At 38.8% G+C, this 17,715-nt stretch overlaps 1 protein-coding gene across 4 annotated transcripts in view; it reads right to left on the bottom strand.

The window, feature by feature from the left end:
• Positions 1–290: 290 nt before the first annotated feature.
• The window catches only part of SMAD2 (SMAD family member 2), a 49,542-nt gene continuing 32,117 nt past the window's right edge, over positions 291–17,715 (bottom strand). For 2 of the 4 annotated variants that reach the window (XM_053931969.1, XM_053931967.1), the window contains 9 exons: positions 16,900–16,989; positions 15,572–15,765; positions 14,969–15,103; positions 11,801–11,875; positions 10,170–10,223; positions 8,908–9,120; positions 7,030–7,167; positions 6,729–6,873; positions 291–2,279 (listed from right to left, as the gene is read on the bottom strand). In XM_053931969.1, coding sequence (XP_053787944.1) covers positions 2,156–2,279; positions 6,729–6,873; positions 7,030–7,167; positions 8,908–9,120; positions 10,170–10,223; positions 11,801–11,875; positions 14,969–15,103; positions 15,572–15,765; positions 16,900–16,989 — 1,168 coding nt within the window. In that variant the 3' untranslated portion in view covers positions 291–2,155. The remainder of the gene's footprint in view (positions 2,280–6,728; positions 6,874–7,029; positions 7,168–8,907; positions 9,121–10,169; positions 10,224–11,800; positions 11,876–14,968; positions 15,104–15,571; positions 15,766–16,899; positions 16,990–17,715) is intronic. The other 2 variants (XM_053931971.1, XM_053931970.1) reach the window with 2 other exon arrangements.

Below are 17,715 nucleotides of genomic sequence, written 5' to 3'. Positions count from 1 at the left end.
GTCTCACAGGTGAAAGTAAACACCTGAGATAGCAGGATGCAATTTGATTGTGGCAGGGAAAAAACAACTGCTTTAATAAACTCCATCAGGAGTAGGAGTCTGTACCACCAAACACACACAGCTCCAGAGCCTCCACAACAGCTGCATGGAAAGTGGTATTAAGATCTCTAAACTCTACCTTTCCATCCACCACATGCAGGACACTTGTACCATTTAACTAGGTGGATTACAGCAACGAAAAAAAAATATATACACTGCAATTAATTAAAAAAAAAAAAACCAAACAGCCATTTTGAGAATTAAAACTTTTATTAGTGTATTCACATATTAGGCAAATGCAACACGCATGAAGCTTATCTCTTAGGTCCACAAGTTCTACCAATACATTAGTCTACTGGTAAAACTAGCACAAACTGGTAACTGCTTTGCCAATTTTTTAAAGGTGTCTGGCCCATTTTCTCAAGGCTTGATTTTTGGTATTGCTTCTATGCCCTAGTCATTATGGCATAAAAATATCCATCACTATCATCAATTCAGTCAAGTGATTAAAAGCTGTAACACTGGCCACGTTTTTGTTCTCAAAGCTAAGTTATCACTAGCTGTACTTACAAAGTACAGAACTAGTGTAATTGATGAAACAATGGTAAAAAACAGACAAAGGCAATCCTGCTACTGCCACAATAACAAAAGAATGACAGACAGCTAGATCACAAGATTGTTAGTAAGATGTGTATTTTTCAAGTCAGAATAACCCTTCTATACAGTTTCCCAACCCAGCCCCAACCCAGACTTATTTGTAGAATATATTTCAGAATATTTTTAATAGGGTGCAGCTGTAGTGTCCAAGGGTTCACAATAACATGCACTGTCATGAAGGACCTGGAAGTCCTCCTTCGCTGGTCATACCTCAGCAACCACTATTCTAGAGGTTTTGCAGAAGCAACTACTTTTAATAACAAGGCCCATTATGACATAATGAATGCATATGATCTGGTGTGTAAGTAAACTATAAAAGCGACTCAGATAAGAAATTTAAATTGTTACTGAAATATGTTAAGAAGCTGCATCTATTTAAAACCTAAACAAAGAGTCTAGCTTACCCCAGGAAATAATTTTTCAAGGTATACAGCTCTGAAAACTAAACCCCGTTATTTTTAGTGACATATGAAAAAATGAAAAAAATACAGATGATAAGGGGTAAGACTTATTAAATGAAAAAAAAAAATACAGATGTAAGGGGTAAGCCAATAACCTTGTGCACTTAATCCAATATCTAAAACCATGGTAAATTCTCAGTCCATGAGAAAAAATCATTCATTTCAATGATCCAAGGTACAAAAAAGTCCCAAATTACACCACTGCCAGCAATACTGCTGGCAACAGATGCATCAACTCAAATGGGTATCAAAAAGTAGACTGCTAGTGTGATGGACACTCAGAGTTTATAATATGAATTCATTTTAGGCCCCATTAAGTATATAAAGTGTCTTAAGACTTCACAGATCAATCTCAAGACATTTCTTTCCCTTCCAATGGAGGGACTTTCTCTTTAAGAACGCAGCAAAAATTCAACTTTTATATAAGGAAAGTCTTTTTATGGTTAGGACAACTTGAAAACCTGCTTATATTAAAAAAATATAAAAGAATAAGGGAGCAAAGTCTTGGAATTTCATGAGATACTTGCCCCAATCAAAAAATGAAAATTACTATTTATGGGAACTAAAATGTAGAACAGCACAATACTGTGATATTTGAGATCATGATACATTATCTGTATATATATACTTAGCTATTCATGTTATTGATAACCATTAGGACACTCAATTATATACCCAATAAAAAACACCATTAAAGAGTCTTTAGAACTGTCCCTTCTTTCTGAAGAAGGCTTTTCTATACACTAAATTTCATCTAGTATCAGAGTATAGGAAACAGAATCCACAAGGTGCTTTAACTGATGAGACCTCAAGTGCTGTTTTTTCTTTTTTCTTTTCTTTTTTTTCTTTTTTCTTTTTTTTTTTTTTTCTTTTTAAAAAACCTTTTTAGATAGTAAACAGTTCATGGGGACCACACACAAATACTACGACAGACGAGCTGTTATATTAAGTCTGTTGACTGGACTTGATTCTTAGCCCACTGGTGACAGAGGAGAGTTTTAGGACATGCTGGAGCAGCGAACTGAAGGGGAGCCCATCTGAGTCAATACTTTGTCCAGCCACTGTAGAGGCCCGTTCAGGTGAAGCTCAATCCAGCAAGGAGTGCTTGTTACCGTCTGCCGCCTAGAAAACAAAGAATAGGGAAAAGTCACTCCACTGGGTTGGTGTCACCAGGTTTTGGTAGCAGGGGAGGCTTCTGCCAGAAGCTGCCACAAGCTTCCTTCATGTCTGGCAGAGATACCCTTTGGCAGCTCTGAAGATGGACATGCTGCTGGTCAAGGCTGGGCCAGTTAGGAATGGTGATGCCTCTGGGATAACGATTAAAGAAAAAAAAATTAGGTTGTTGCCCAGTTTTAATTGCCACAGAAGAGCAGGGTGAGAACAAGTGAGAGGAACAACTCTGCAGACACAAAGGGCAGTGGAGAGGGAGGGGCAGGGCAGCTGTTCCATGTGCCAGAGCTGAGATTCCCCTGCAGCCCATGGGGCAGCCCATGGAGAGGCAGCTGTGCCCTGCAGCCTGTGGAGGACACAGGGATGCAGAGATCCACCTGCAGCCCTGGAGGAGCCCACGCCAGAGCAGGGGGATGCCTGAGAGAGGCCGTGGGAGGCCTGTGGAGAGGGGAGCCCATGATGGAGCAGCCTGTCCTTGAAGGACTGCACCCCATGGAAGTGTGATCCATGTTGCAGCAGTTCATGGAGAGTTGTTGCCCATGGGATGGACTCCCACTGGAAGTTCATGTAAAACTGTCTCCTGTGGGCGGGACCCCACAGTGGGGCAGGGGAAGGACTCCGACTTCTCTCCCTGAGCAGTGGCAGGAACAACACCTGAAAAACTGACAATGACATGCATTCCTACCTCCTTCTGTAGCTGGGAGAGAAGGTAGAGCTGGCAAGGGGTGAAGGTGTTTTAGTTCTTATTTTACTTCTCATTATCTTGCTCTGGTTATGTTAGCTATAAATTAATTCAATTACTCCGATTCAAGCCTGTTTTCCCAAATGGTATTTGGTGAGGGTCCTTATCTCATGACCCTTTTGCTGTATTTCTCTCCCCAGTCCAGCTGTGGACAGGAGTGAAAGAGCTACTTTGGTGGCTGCCTGGAATCCAGCCAGAGTCAACCCACTGTGGCAGGTTCAGCTGCCACAAAATTCTGCATCATATGATTAAATATGTTTCCATACATATCCAGTACACAGAGATAAAAATCTGTAACCATTACCATAACTGTTACTAAACTTTTCCCAAAAAAAAAAAAGTCCCAGAACTCCAAAGCACTTCACATATGTAAGACAAATCAATAATTACATGCTTGTCCATAATACATGAAGAATATTTCACCCTGGAGAATAGTAACACAAGTATTTCCTTCAAGTGCCACACCAAGAGCCTTACTTCTAAAAAGAAATTCAGAAGTGAAGGCTGTCTAACGGATGCAGGGTTCACACCACAAACAACTCTGTGCAGCTGTATCTCAATTTTTCAAGAGTCTGCATGCGTAACTGGATTTGAATTTTGTAGACAACTACTGAGAAATACGGAATAGAAACCTTTGGCTCTGCACTGTCAGCATGGCCAACAGCACAATGCTATGGTGATAAGCTCTGGCTTTTTGGAGTAGACTACATGATAAATGTACAAGGAAATTGGTAGATGTTGTCAGAAACACTGTATCAAAACACGGTGTGTGGTTATACTGTGCTAACTGATGGTATCTCAAAGGAACACCAAACTTTATCTCTGATTTCCTGTAATGTTACACTTCTACATGTGTTTTGTCCTATAACATCCTCACACAAATAACTGAAGTAGAAATTGTGTTTCCCTTGTCCTTTATACTAACTTGCCTATAATTTTCCACAATAGAAGCCCTTATTTAAACACCATATAGCAAATTTCAGTAAAGTTGAAGGACTGACAACCATAAAAGCTTCATTCTCTCTCCCATATACCTTTGTTTCACAGATCTGTTATTCAAACATCTTCCTTCTCATCTCCAAGGTAAAGAAATCAGTACTGGACAAAACAAAGTCTGCCTGAGAAATCTTATTTCACTGTAACCACTCTAGGCATGGGAGTTTTCCGTAACAAGACTGGCAAGACTATGGTTGCTAAGCCAGTTTTTCATAGTAATTCCAGCTATCCCAAGATCCAAAGGCAGCAGATTAGTCAGACACAAACCGAGCTCCTTCATTTTTAGTGTCAGCACTGCAGCCCTTTGCTTTAAGGAAATCTGTTTATATAAACAGAGGAACTGAAAAGGCAGAAAGATTAAGACAGTGAAGATTGATTTCAAAAGTTTCACATTTTCTAGGAGAAGACAGCAGCTGGGGTCTGTTGTCTTTCAGCACTCTACAAAACAGTCATCTTAGCCCCAAATGCTATGCCAGAACAAAGTGATACAACAGAAAAACAAATCTAAAACACAGGAAATATAGTTCCATTTACTCTTGAATCCTCTCCCAAAGAAGGAAGTTCATTATCCTACCACTGTCGACTCTCCTACAATGTGTTTCACAACACAATTCCTCAAAATTTTACAACTGGTTCCCTTCAACAATCCTCCCTTTGCACCACGCTGGTAAAAATTGGTAAAATAGTGACAGTCACTGAGCAACCATATTAAAGCTAAAAACTCAGCTTCTTCAACCCAAAGATTTCCAATTCAAAGATCACTAATTACCTCTGCTGAACTTTCTTTAGAAGATGATCCTGGGCCTGGATAGTTCCTGTGCTAACATGAACATCTGACTGGTGATATGAACTTATACCATCCCCAGTTTGGGCCAATATGTAGCAAAGCAAAAAGCTTTGTCAGGTGTCTATCAAGCCTATAAAACATATCACCTTGCTGTACCTGCACATTTACGCACATATGCTTAAAATGCAAGTAATGCTTTGCCTTTGCCTAAGCCTGTTCTATGAGAAATGTTTTTTTCACATAATAATGAAGCACAGATGTTTTAACAAGAGTGATGGGGTTTACAGTGCTTCCTGATCCATTTCAACAAGTCAGGCTACATTAATTTAAATTAAAGGTTGTGTCATTGGAGCCACCTCTTCTTGCCCTAATCCCAACTGCAGCATATTTACAAGCTCTGTGTATCAGTAATTTATTAGCATCATCTTAAAGAGAGGTGCAAAGAAATTAGTTCAGCATGAGTCAGTTTTTTGTGCTGTTTTGACAGTGCTACCACTGCAGCTTTTTAAATCCTATGGTCTACAAACAGTTTATAGACCAATCACCAACATTTTCCCACTGAGACGTAACTTTAACAAAAGCCTCCCCACAGTTTTAAACCAGCACTTACACTCACTTCAAGATGCCTCTATATAATCTGACTGATTAAGCCTTTATTCTGCTCAGATTTGAATGTTGTATTTAATTATCCCCAAGTGTATGCATACTCCTTCAGAGCCAAATCCAATAGCTCTTTAAACCTGAGCCAGATTTTTTTCTTGCGTACCTCTTCCTAACAAAGAGGTACCAATTTATTCCATTACTCAAATTTCTCATTTCATCTCATTATACTACTACAAAATTGGCTTCATCTAGCTGAGAAACCTCCCCCACATACTGACACTGCTATTTACATGTATGTATTTCAAGAGCAGATAAATGAATCAACCCAAGTGGAGCCTACACACCAGTATTTAACTTCAGAAATTATATGGCTTAAAAAAAAAATCATTATTGCATTAGGGTATTGACATGTCAGTCTTCATTTTTTCTGTGGACAATTTCTAGAGAAGTTTAAGAGATTTGTGTAAAACCACAGGTCTAGCTCTCCAAAATAATGAAATCTTTAGAACTGCTCAGTTAGAAGTCAATTCCTTTTATTCTTGAAATTCTGTACTGCATTAAAAACAGGCACTGTCCTCAACTACCACTTTTCTTTTGTGCTAATAAAGAACACAATTGGAATCTATTCAAAAGCAGATAGAATGCTATTTTTTTCCACTCAAATAACTGTTTTTAGAAGTTTTACTACATAAACACAGTCATCTTACTCGGCAAAGCTTTTTCCACAGCAAGTTCCAAAATACTTGCCATCCCTTAGATGCACGCTCTCCAGCTATTTCATTCTGCAAGAGGCACTGCAAGTCTCCCCGCTGGGTACCACCAAGCCCATCCTGCAGCACAGCCTAAGGAACTCATACTACATGCAGAACAGGACAGAGACCTGAATGACTAGAATGACTGAATGACTGCAAGCCTAACACACAGCAAATAACCTCACAGCACAAACTGTGGAACTTCAAGGTGATGGCGCGGATTTCACAACACGCAAGCCAGCAGGACTGAGCGAGGGAATGGAACTTTGATGACATTCCTTGCTCAACAGTTGGCTTCAATGCAACACTAAAATCAGTTTATGGACTTTGTAAATTAGCAGTTCATAGCTGAGGTGGGGGGGAAAAGGAAAATATGGGTTCAATTTGCAGATAGCATAACCACAATAGCAGCAAGAAGTGTGTATGTATGGCTTTCAAGACAGATAGAAATTGTATACTAGTGAAAGAACAAAAACTATTAACTCTAAATTTAAGAGCAAAGTTTTTTTTTTTTTTCTTACCTGTATTCAGCCCCCCATCCTTTAACAAAGCTCATTCTTATGGTACACATTCTAGTAAGCTGATAAACTGCTTCAAAGCCCTGATTCACAGATTGAGCCAGAAGAGCAGCAAATTCTTGGTTATTAAAGATTTTTAGATTGCATCCTGTAAAGAGTCAAAAAGGTACAGTCAGTGAATACACTTGCATTTGCTACACAGAAGCCTGAATCTATGAAGAAATTACAAAAAAGGAAAGCAAGTGTCATTCAGTGAATATCTCCACTGGGTATTGTCACAAGAGACCTTTGGTAGGCTACTGACCTGGAGGAATTTTGCACACAGTTGCAGGATGCCAGCCATATCTTTGATTACAGTTGGGGCTCTGAACGAAGATCGCGCTGTCACTCAGGCACTCGGCAAAAACTTCTCCGCCAATGTAATACAGACGCACTCCCCTGCCTGTAGTAAAATCCAAAGGAACTCTACTTATGGTATGACACAAGCAGATTAGGGAACAAGCGAGTTTATTTTTCAGAGAAGGCCAAGGTTTTTCTTTACAACAGAAACAGAAATCAATTATCTACACAACCTCACTGCTGTGCCGAGAGCTGTAGCAGGAGCAGAACACAATTAAATTGCATTTTTCTCCCACAAATGCACAATATACGAAGGAAAAGCAGAATAATTTTTGACCAAAAGTGAAAAAGCCTTTTCCAGCCATATAATGGCTTGTAACCAAATCCAAACTTCAGCGTTCATAAAAACAGAATTAAAACTTGTGCTAATATTAAAGCACTGTATGTGAAGCAGCACAGGCCACTATGGTCAAAAGAGAAAACACAAGATCACTACCACAACACTCTCTGCTTACATGCACCCACACCATTTCACAACCCACTGCACAACCCTGTACTGCTTTAAGAAAAACAATATGATTTAATTTAGCCTTATTACAAAAAAAAAAAAAATCTGTGAAAAAAAATCTGAATTTTCAACCTTTAAGTTGTTATTTTGTTCTGTCCCTCTGAGTGGAAAATAAATCTGCATGGTTTATTTCTAGCAGAAAGTAAATAATGTGCAATTGATCTCCCAGAGAGAATTATTTATAATTAACAGATACTTTAGAGGCCATAGTTTCCATTCGCCTCTTTCGTTAAAACAATTTTTCAAACAAAATGTGAGCTCCCTCTATTACAGAGTAAGGGCTCATGAGATTTTTGCTTTTCCTCATCATTGATCATTTTGACCAGTCAGCACAGGCATAGCCTGGGTTTCTATACATCTAAAACTTTATTAGACAAGCATTTGGATTTGGCATTTGGACTTGGCATAAAAGGAGTCGGTTCTACAGAAAAGGTTGAAATTTTACTGCAAGTAAAAACAACAACAATCAAAAAGATCTCGTAAATGTTGCTAATGAAAGTATCCAGGGAAAAAAAAAAAGAATTAAGGTAGCTTACTGAAGAACCCGAAGTCAAGTCACTGCATTGTGGAAAACAAAATTCTTGACTAACCATTACAAAGAAATCTTTAATCATGTCAAAACAATGGGTTCTCAATAGCAGCTTTTCCCATTTCAGAAAATAATTCAGAATTTCATTCTATCAGTGTCCATTCTGCATTTTATAAACTACAATAAACTAAGCAACATGGGAATATTTTGTAATGAAAGCTTAAATTTCAATTACAAGCAATTCTGAATAAAAATGCTGCCTAGGGCAGAGTGGACCATTGAGGATGCTGGGAGCCACGAATCTGCCCCCGGGATGCTTTGGTGCACCATCATTTTCCAGAAGGCAAGAACAGCAATGTGAGTACAGGAGTGCCACACACTAGAGTGGCTTTCTCCTGTGCTGCTCTGAGCTGTGTGACTGCAGCTGCCACCAGCTATGGGGCTACGGAGTGAGGAAAGGCAGCTCCTTTCAGCTCCAGCCATCGCTACATCTCTTCCCAGTTCAAACGGGCTTCAGCAGCGGAAGCTGCTACGTTTCTCCCTAATTTCAGAAGCAGTGACTCTGTGTCTTTCCACTTCTGTTCTCAGCCAGAGAGACCAAACTATCCTTGACAAGCCCTGAGAGATATGGCTGATGGCTGGCTGCACAAGGATGAAAGGAACCCAACACACATCCTACCTGGGTCATTCCAGATAATTTAGCCAACAAAATTAAATTAAATAGTTAAAAGATCAGAGATCTTTACCTATATGTCGCCTTGTCATTTCCACTGTAGCATTTCTGTTTACATTGGAAAGCAGACCTAGACAAAATCGCTCTGAATTTGATGGATCTGTAAAGCCATCTACAGTCAGGGAAGGCTGAGACGCATGGAAGGTTTCTCCCACTCTTTGATTCAATTCATAATATGCTATTGAACACCAAAACGCAGGCTCCGAGTAAGTAACTGGTTGCAAGTCTAAAAAAAAATTTTAAAAACCAAGCTTAACACAGATTTTGAGGCTGCTATTTGTCTACCCTGCTATTTGTCTCTCCCAGAAACGACAGCAGTAGTCTCCTCAAACTATATTTTGCTTGCTGTCCTTTTTACCTACTTCAGTAAATAGAATGGAATTCAATCTTCCACATAAGGCAAGGAGGAGGGGAAGGAGGGATGATCTAATCTGACCACAGCTCATTTAGTTCAGTACTTGCATTTTGCTCGGCAAAATGATTAAGCTAATGGTGCTCTGAGCGCCAGACGTTGAGACATTCCTGTTGCCTTTTCTGTAGCTTGCAAACATTTTGGCAGCATTAAAGAAAAGATTAAACTATCAAACACTGAACAACAAAAAGGAAAGAAAAATAATATGAAAATCATGTTCTTTTGTATTACACTGTCTCTGTAGATGAAGGTAGTTCTAAGCTACTTTATTGTCCCCTGCCAGAGAATCTTCCCTGTGTATCTTCAGGTTATTTTCTTCACCTTTTTACCTACCCTAATTACTTACTCAGTGTTCTGCATTTTCCTGTCACATCCCGTCACCATTCCTTAAACAAACCAACGGCAATCTGATCTTCCTGTGGCACTTACACAGACACACAGCAATAGCACTGGATCAAAGCAGGTGGGCTACTAATGTGGGAGCAACAACTGTGCTGTGGTTACAGGTGAAACAGTACATGAGAAGAGCAGCAGAACACACACACAAGGGAGACAGCTAGTCTGGGCAGCATTACAGAGAGGCAAGCATCCTTTTAAACTATTCATTTTATAAATGCTATTCCTGCACACACAAAGATATCACTCCTTCTCTTTGTTACGAGCTCAACAGGTACAGAAATAGAGTAATTCTTAACAAGTGATTAACCCACGCCCATTATGTTTAACATCAGGAAGCCAACAAAACAGTGACCTCCTAACATAGCTCCTAATTTCTTACAGCACATTTTCACTTTTAAAGTAATTACATGTATAATGAAGAGTCACTGCACATGGAAAAATAATTTTAAGTATTTCTAGCTTACCCAGGCTATGATTAACTGGAGAAAGAGTACTAGGAGACAGCTCTGCTGGAGATCCTGTTGAAGCAAGACAGACAAGTTTCAGAGCAAATGTTTTTTGTTATTTCAGATCAGTAGGCATAACCATTATCCACAGTGGGTTTACATTGAAGTTTTTCAGAGTAAGAAACCTCAGTTTTCTGGAATATCACACATTGACTCTGAATTAAAATTTCATTCAATTTTCCAGACTTCTGGGTACCCACCCCTCCTTGTAAAGACTCAATTAACTTAGCATTGTATTTGGCAGAACTCTGCTGCTTCGTGCACACTCTCAATGTTATTTAAGCACTTCTTCAGTGAGAAGGTAGTGACTTCCCAAATTCAGTAAAAAAAACAGGTACGAATGGATGAGACAAGCAAGACATTGCCTCTCTGTTCTCAAAGGAAAAGGTTTATCTTGGAAAATACCTTCCAGCATCTGAAGGGAGCCTTCAAGAAAGCTGGAAAGGGACTGTTTACAAGAGCAGGTAATGACAGGACAAGAGAGAAAGGCTTCAAACTGAAAGAGGAGAGATTTAGATTAGATATTGGGGAAAAAAAATTATGCTGAAGACGGTGAGGCCCTGGCACAGGTTTCCCAGAGAAGCTGTGGCTGCCCCATACCTGGAAGTGTCCAAGGCCAGGCTGGACAGGGCTGGGAGCAACATGGGGTAGTGGAAGGTGTCCCTGGTGGAAAGAGATGGTCTCTAAGGTCCCTTTTATCCCAAATCATTCTATAATTTATGATTCTATGATTGCCAGAAAAGAGCAAGCTAGATTTCCTCATTTGAGGAAATAATTCTTTCCCAGAAGGAGGAATTTAAATGAACTCTCCAACACGATCTGCACACAAGGTGGCAAAATACAGAAAGTCATCCACGGAAACATTCCTACAGTGACTGCTGATGTCAGGCTGTTTTAATTAAGGTATTTATTGTCACATAGTGGGAAAATATTGCAGCTCTTACAGAAACTGGAGCAGCTGATCCTAACTTACTGAAAATGGTTGCTAACATTAGCTAACCAAGCTCACTCAAGTCTGCCAACACACAGCAGGAGGTTCTTACCCAGCACGTTAACTGTGCTTTGTCCAAGTCTAAGGTCAACCACATTCTTGAGAAACCCTTACATACAAATGGCACAAATGCTGTTACTTTTGCCACAGAACCTTCCACACAAGAAGTAATTTGAAACATGGCAGAAGTTGTAAGTCTGTCAGAGTTTGAGACAGGTTCTCAGAACATAGATTGTCTGTACCTTGTTTAGGCGAACAGACATTGTGCTTCAATGAACCTGTTTGCCGGGGAATGGCTGAAACCAATTAGCTATTAAAATCTATTTTAAGGGTTTCTGGTAGAGTCTTAATTAGACTTGCATGCTTCTGTTACAGAACAAATATAATATACTTAATATGTCACAGAATGTTTTAGCAGCATTTCCCTGGCAAAAAATTGTTTTGTTCATTAAAGACTGAAAGTGGTATTTTAGGCATAAAACACCAGGTTTTGCAGAGGAAAACTGCCACCATCATTTGGGCTGAATTCATGCTCCTATGCAGAGGGATCACAGCTAGTAATACAAAGCCTTGAGAGTGACAAAAAAAAAAATGTTACCTGTATCCATGCTTTGGTTCAGCTGCTGGTCACTTGTTTCTCCATCTTCACTGATATATCCTGGAGGAGGTGTTTCTTATAAAAAAAAAAAAAAAAGAAAATTTGTAAAATGACTAGGCAAACTTCTATAAGATCTAAGTCTTGTGCATTTTGTAATGACATCTTCATGAGCTCTGTTACACCTACCTGAACACTGAATCTGAATGTCATTTTACTGTCCCTTTTTTCCTTCAAGTAGGACTTCAAACATGTTACCTGCCTTATTGGTATGTAAAATGTAACTTCTTTTGTATGTCAGTCAGTTGCTGAAATATGTTATATAAGTACCAGAATCCTTGTTCCATTTAAGACAAGATGCTGTCACTACAATGAGTAACAATTTTGTAATTGTGATCAACAGCTTTCATATTTAGTAGAATTACAAATGAAAAAAACCATCTGGTGATTTCCACAAAAAAATAACGTGAGCTGTCTTTATGTAGGATAACCACCAGATCAGATACCCTCCCACACCTTACTGAAGTTGTTAGATTTAAAGGTTGTTTTTCAGTTCAGTCCCCAAATATGTACTTCTTCCATACACAACAGCTGATTTCACTCATTTACAACTGTATTAACTTAGAACACTGCACAAGTTATATTATTGCTACTAATACTTCTAAGCTCTATTAAAACTATCATCTACTCCTTTAACTAGCTTTCTTTAAAGACAGAATTTCACAGACCAAAGTAAATTCAGTACCAACTTTGAGGTGTTCTGACACCAGAAACTGTGTTTAATTCCTCAGGAATATCTTCAAAACCCAGGAGAGTATGCATGTTCATCTTCTCCTTTCAGAATGTTCTTCATAATCCAGATAACGAGTTAACCAACTGCCTTTCAGGAAATATGTTTCTTTGAACTGGGCAAATGTCTTTTCCTACATATTACAGGCAAAACCTGTGCTTCTTTAGTGAAAGTGTTTGAAGCTAAATATCTTTACAATCACCTTAGAATTGTCTCTGAAACTTCCAGGGGTTAAACTCCTTTAATTATATTATTATCAAACAGCATAAATTTAAAGATAAAGCCTTTTTGCTTAAGAAATAAAATAAAATTATAACAAGCATCATGTCTGAGATATACTGCAATATTGTAAGATCAGAAGGAAACCAGTGAGAGGAAACTAGATTAAGTCAGTTGATTAAATTAAAATTAACTGAGAGAATTTTATCTTTGATTCATTCTGTGTGCTAAATATAGACATGACAGAATTCAAGTGAGACTTCAAAAGGACAATTAAAGGAAATCTTCACTAGTAAAAAATATGATAACAAAAATCACATCCATTTTGAAGGTTTTTACAGCAGTCATTGTGATACAGGGGACTCCACCCTTCTCCAAATCATTAGGCATTGCTTAAGCCCATAGCTGTGGCAAAAGGTCAATACACATTTCCAATCCAACCCATGACTCCTGTTTCCAGTTGCTAATGTAGGCTCTTTGGCACAGATTATTTTCCATTCTAGTCTCTGCCCAAACAGAGCAGATTTAGTCTACCTAGTACTATTAACAGTTTAAGGTCAGAGGTTGAGCACCACACAGCTGGAAATGAACACTCAGGTGGGGCACCAAAAATCTGTCGTAGAGCTTGAATGCTGCCAGAAGTGTGGATGATGCGGCTCAGCCCATCCAGAACCTGAACTGGAACATGCAGCTCCCAAAGGCCACCCTGCACGTTCAGTACCACCAAGTTATCTTGCAGATCAAGTATTGAGACAGGTCTGGGGTACAAAGCTAGCAGACGTGAGCCTGCCCTACTGCTGAGAAAACAGTTCCCTGAAGAAAGCTGTCAAGGCACACAGGGCTTATCAGAACCCAGACAGGCATTCTAGATTAAGTCAGCAAGGTCAAATAAAGTAAGATACCACGATATGAGCACAGGAGGAGGGTGTCAGTGACAAAGACAAGGAGGTGTGGTTACCTGCATAAACATTTGAAGATCATGTGAGTTCCTACAATCACCTTGAGCAAACTTCCTGCAAATAACTACTTTAGCTCATTTCCATAGCACTGGGTTTGCAGCAAGTGGCTTTCCAGTAAGCTGTTTGCAAATCTTACCAAAAGCTCTCAGTTTGAGTTAAAAAACTATACGCAAGTTAAGAAAGTAACACCAACTTCTAGCACCTTAAATTGTTCTATAAAGGTGGAAACAGATGTGGCCAAAATTAAACAGAAAGGTGAAATTGATTGTTTAATGCCATTTCAATTCTTGGATATATTTTATGAAAACACAAGCAACATTCTGCTTAAGACCTGTATGTACAACTTGTACATTGCACATATTTAGGTTTTGGTGCAGTCATCTCATTCTTTCAGAGATTCCAGATGTGAATTTTCAGCTTATTCGTAACATGAACACATTAAACATTTATGAGCAAACTTCAGCTTTACTTGGTTTTACGCTCCAAGCGACTTCCTGAAGAGATAGGAAACAGGAAGTTGGGGCAGGAAAAAAAGGTCATTGATTTTATGTTTCAATGAGGGTAACAGGGTTTCAGTGCAGCAGATTAGCATTGTTGTTTGTTTGGGGTGCAAAAAGGGGAAAAGAGAGGGAGGAGAAATTCTTTAACAGTTCAATATCTGTAGGTTGTTCTTTCATATTAGAAAGATAAAACAGTATGCACACAATAGTAACAAAATAGTAACAAAAAGCTAAAGCAGAGCACTATTGTAAACTATTGTAAACTACAGATCAAGACACTTTTAAAGTCATTGTTTTGTAACTTAAAAGTTTTCCCCACGTATTACACAGGATGAGATTGAGCACCAGTTTATTACTCAATCTCAGATGTGCAGCATTTGGCAACCCCTGCATGTTTGTGAAAGAAGCTTAAAGCAGAAGGTGAAGATCTACTTTGGATTTATTAGCATTCTGAATCTCAATCAAGCTACTGAAACCAAGTCAGGTATTGTGAAATGACAGCAATATGGTTTCATGCAGGGTCATGTTCTGCAAACAACAGTGTTTAGGTATTTCCACTGGAATTAATACACGAAATCAACTAAATCTAATTTAGTGGTGCTTATTTCAATTAATTTGATCACTTTCAAGGATGAAATGACCATCTTTGTTCCAGTGGCACAATGTCAGAACACGCTGTCTACAGTGGGAGTTAAGAAAATACCTGGTATGTAATTGCTCTGTGGTTCAATCCCAGCTGGAAAGTTAGTGTTCTCAGGGATGGAATGGGTATAGTCATCCAGAGGTGGCAGCTCCGTTAGGATCTCAGTGTGCCGCGGCACGAGCACGGGAGGCAAGACTGGAAAGGCGAAATTCAAAAAAATCACTGGTAATCAAAATACACAATTTTGTGAGCTAAAAGGAAAAAACAATAAATCTAAAAACATCTAAGAGTTTCTTCAGATGCTTTGAAATCTTCTGAAACTCAGCACTGCTAATACTACATTTGCACAGCTAGTTACTGGAAGAGATGGGACTCCTGAGGTGCCTTAAATAAGACTATTCCACATTAGCAAAGGTAAATCAACTTTTTTTGTCCTATCCAGTCTGGATTGCACCTGGCCAGCTGGAAATTGCTAGCAGTCCTGGAAGTGTTTATAAACACATTTGTAAAGATTTTTCAGTAACTTTACTATTTAAAACTCAAAAAGAATCTTGTACTTCTACCAAGAGAGGACATCACCCTTCTCTTGTTTTTCATTTAAAACATTACGCTGAACAAACACAAACAGATTCTGCCACAGGAAGTCAGAAGAAGTTCTCCTACCTGGTGTCTCCACTCTCTGGTAGTGGTAAGGGTTTACACATACTTCATCCTTTTTAAGATTAAAAGCATATTCACAGTTTTCAATTGCCTTAAGTTCATGGTGGCTGTGAAGGTCTGGCCAGCGCCACAGGCGGCAGTAAATGACATGTGGCAATCCCTTGCGGTGAGACACCTGCAGACGGCCATCGAGAGATCTGCAGGGGAAAGATGTGGAGAAGCATTTACAGACTGCCTGCTGCCTCCATCACTCCAGCAACAGAGTACACACATGGGTAGCTCATTCTCAGAATTCAGTGCATTGACTCTGCTAGTGACAGCTATACTCTAATTAAAAGGCTTCAAATGCAATGAAAATGATCGTATCAAGCAACGTCAACTCATTTTTGAGCTGCTCAAATTATTGCCAGTGAATTTAGAGTTCATTAAAAGCCCCTTACATCCAACCAAGTATTTAGAATGATTGCTTCATATACTTTTTTTAAATGCAGAAGACAGTTAAAAATAAAATCACACACTTAATGGTCCGTTCCACTGCTAAAGGTACCTCAAGGCTTTGCTGTGGCATGGATGCTTTATGGTTTTAAGCATAAGAACTCCCACAGGACTGCAAATAAGCCTATAAGCAGTCAGCTGCCCAAGTGATCCACATGGCAGTATAACTGCAATGCAAAACACATGAATGCACATCTTGTAAGGGCTGTACAGTTTATCTTCTTCACTTCATCTGCCTTGCTACCAGCTGAAAATGTTTTGCTAGTTTTAAGACAGACTGCATATGCTTACACAAATGCAGATGTTTATGATTGTTATGGGATGGGAGACAAACCTCAATACACAAATCAAGTAATGTGACATGAAAAAATAAAGACCCTGTTTAGAATTTGCCCACCATTAAGTACTGAAGAATTTACAAACAATTCTTTAGTAGCTCGTATCGGAGCCAATTAGCAAGATTTAACTCAAAGCTTGTGGCATACAAAGCAGTTTAAACACTTTGTAAGATTAGGTCTAAAGAATTAAGTTTTCCAGTTTTGTTAATAAAAATACCAAATCACATTAGAGCTTGCATTTAACAAGTCTTCCCATTCTTTCAATAGCACTGGCATGAAAAAGGAGTAATAGTGGAATTAAAGAGTTTCATTGGTCAAAACATCAGCTGTGAACACACTGATTTCTACACTGGCAAGGAAATACTTCAAAATGCTGTATTATGAGAGGCCTAGGAATTATTTTAGTCTATTTTATAGCTAAAGCATCCCATTACAGACCCTCCAAAGCCAATCCCTCCCACAAGATTTTTATGATGCGAGAGAGGGCAGAATATTCACCTGGTTTGTTCAGAGAAGCTGTAAAGGCCTGCTGTATCCCACTGATCTATCGTGTTTGGTGTACTCAGTCCCCAAATTTCAGAGCAAGTGCTGTGCATAAATTGAAAACAAAAACAAAAAATTGATATGAATATGGAACATGGTTATTCAAAACACCATGATGTCAAACATGGAAAAATGTACAGAATACTTCCTTTCACATAGAAGATAGAGCACTGTTAGACTGGCATTTAAACTGACATCTCATGCTATATTTTCTATATGAAGGAGGCTATCAAAATGGAACAAGTGATTCAAGGTAAATGATAAATGTTTTTAAAGGTGAACAAGTTCTCATTTTTAAAGTAATTGATACAGTTGCAATGTTCCTTAAAACAGGCAAAACTTCCTCAGCCTAGTTCTTTACAAAATTCAATTTTGAAAGGTAGATTCTGGGTTGGGCTTTTTTTGTTTTTGTTTGTTTCTAAACATAAACTGCCCTAAGACTTCCAACAAAGGCCACGTGTATCCAAAACCGAACATCACAATCTAAAGTTCAAGTATCACCACTTCAGCATTAATCTCATTTTCCATGCACACACTAATTTGTTGCTATTGTAAAAAACGGAAATTCAGACTCTGAAGAAAAACACATTAGAGCTCATATTTAGCTGTTTTCTGTACTCTCTTTGATTAAACGCCTAAATATTCTTTCACACAGTATACAAAACAGAATGTTTTACAGTGTAGTACCTTAAGATTCAACTATCATATAATTTTAATTGCTAAATCAAGCAGGAGAAAATGAAAGACAACTGAGCCTTTACCAAACTGGTT

Source organism: Vidua chalybeata, chromosome Z (genome assembly GCF_026979565.1).
Source record: "Vidua chalybeata isolate OUT-0048 chromosome Z, bVidCha1 merged haplotype, whole genome shotgun sequence".
NCBI classification, from domain to species: domain Eukaryota; kingdom Metazoa; phylum Chordata; class Aves; order Passeriformes; family Viduidae; genus Vidua; species Vidua chalybeata.
The sequence above is the reverse complement of the archived record's forward strand: the minus strand, read 5'-3'. Positions and strand labels throughout refer to the sequence as shown.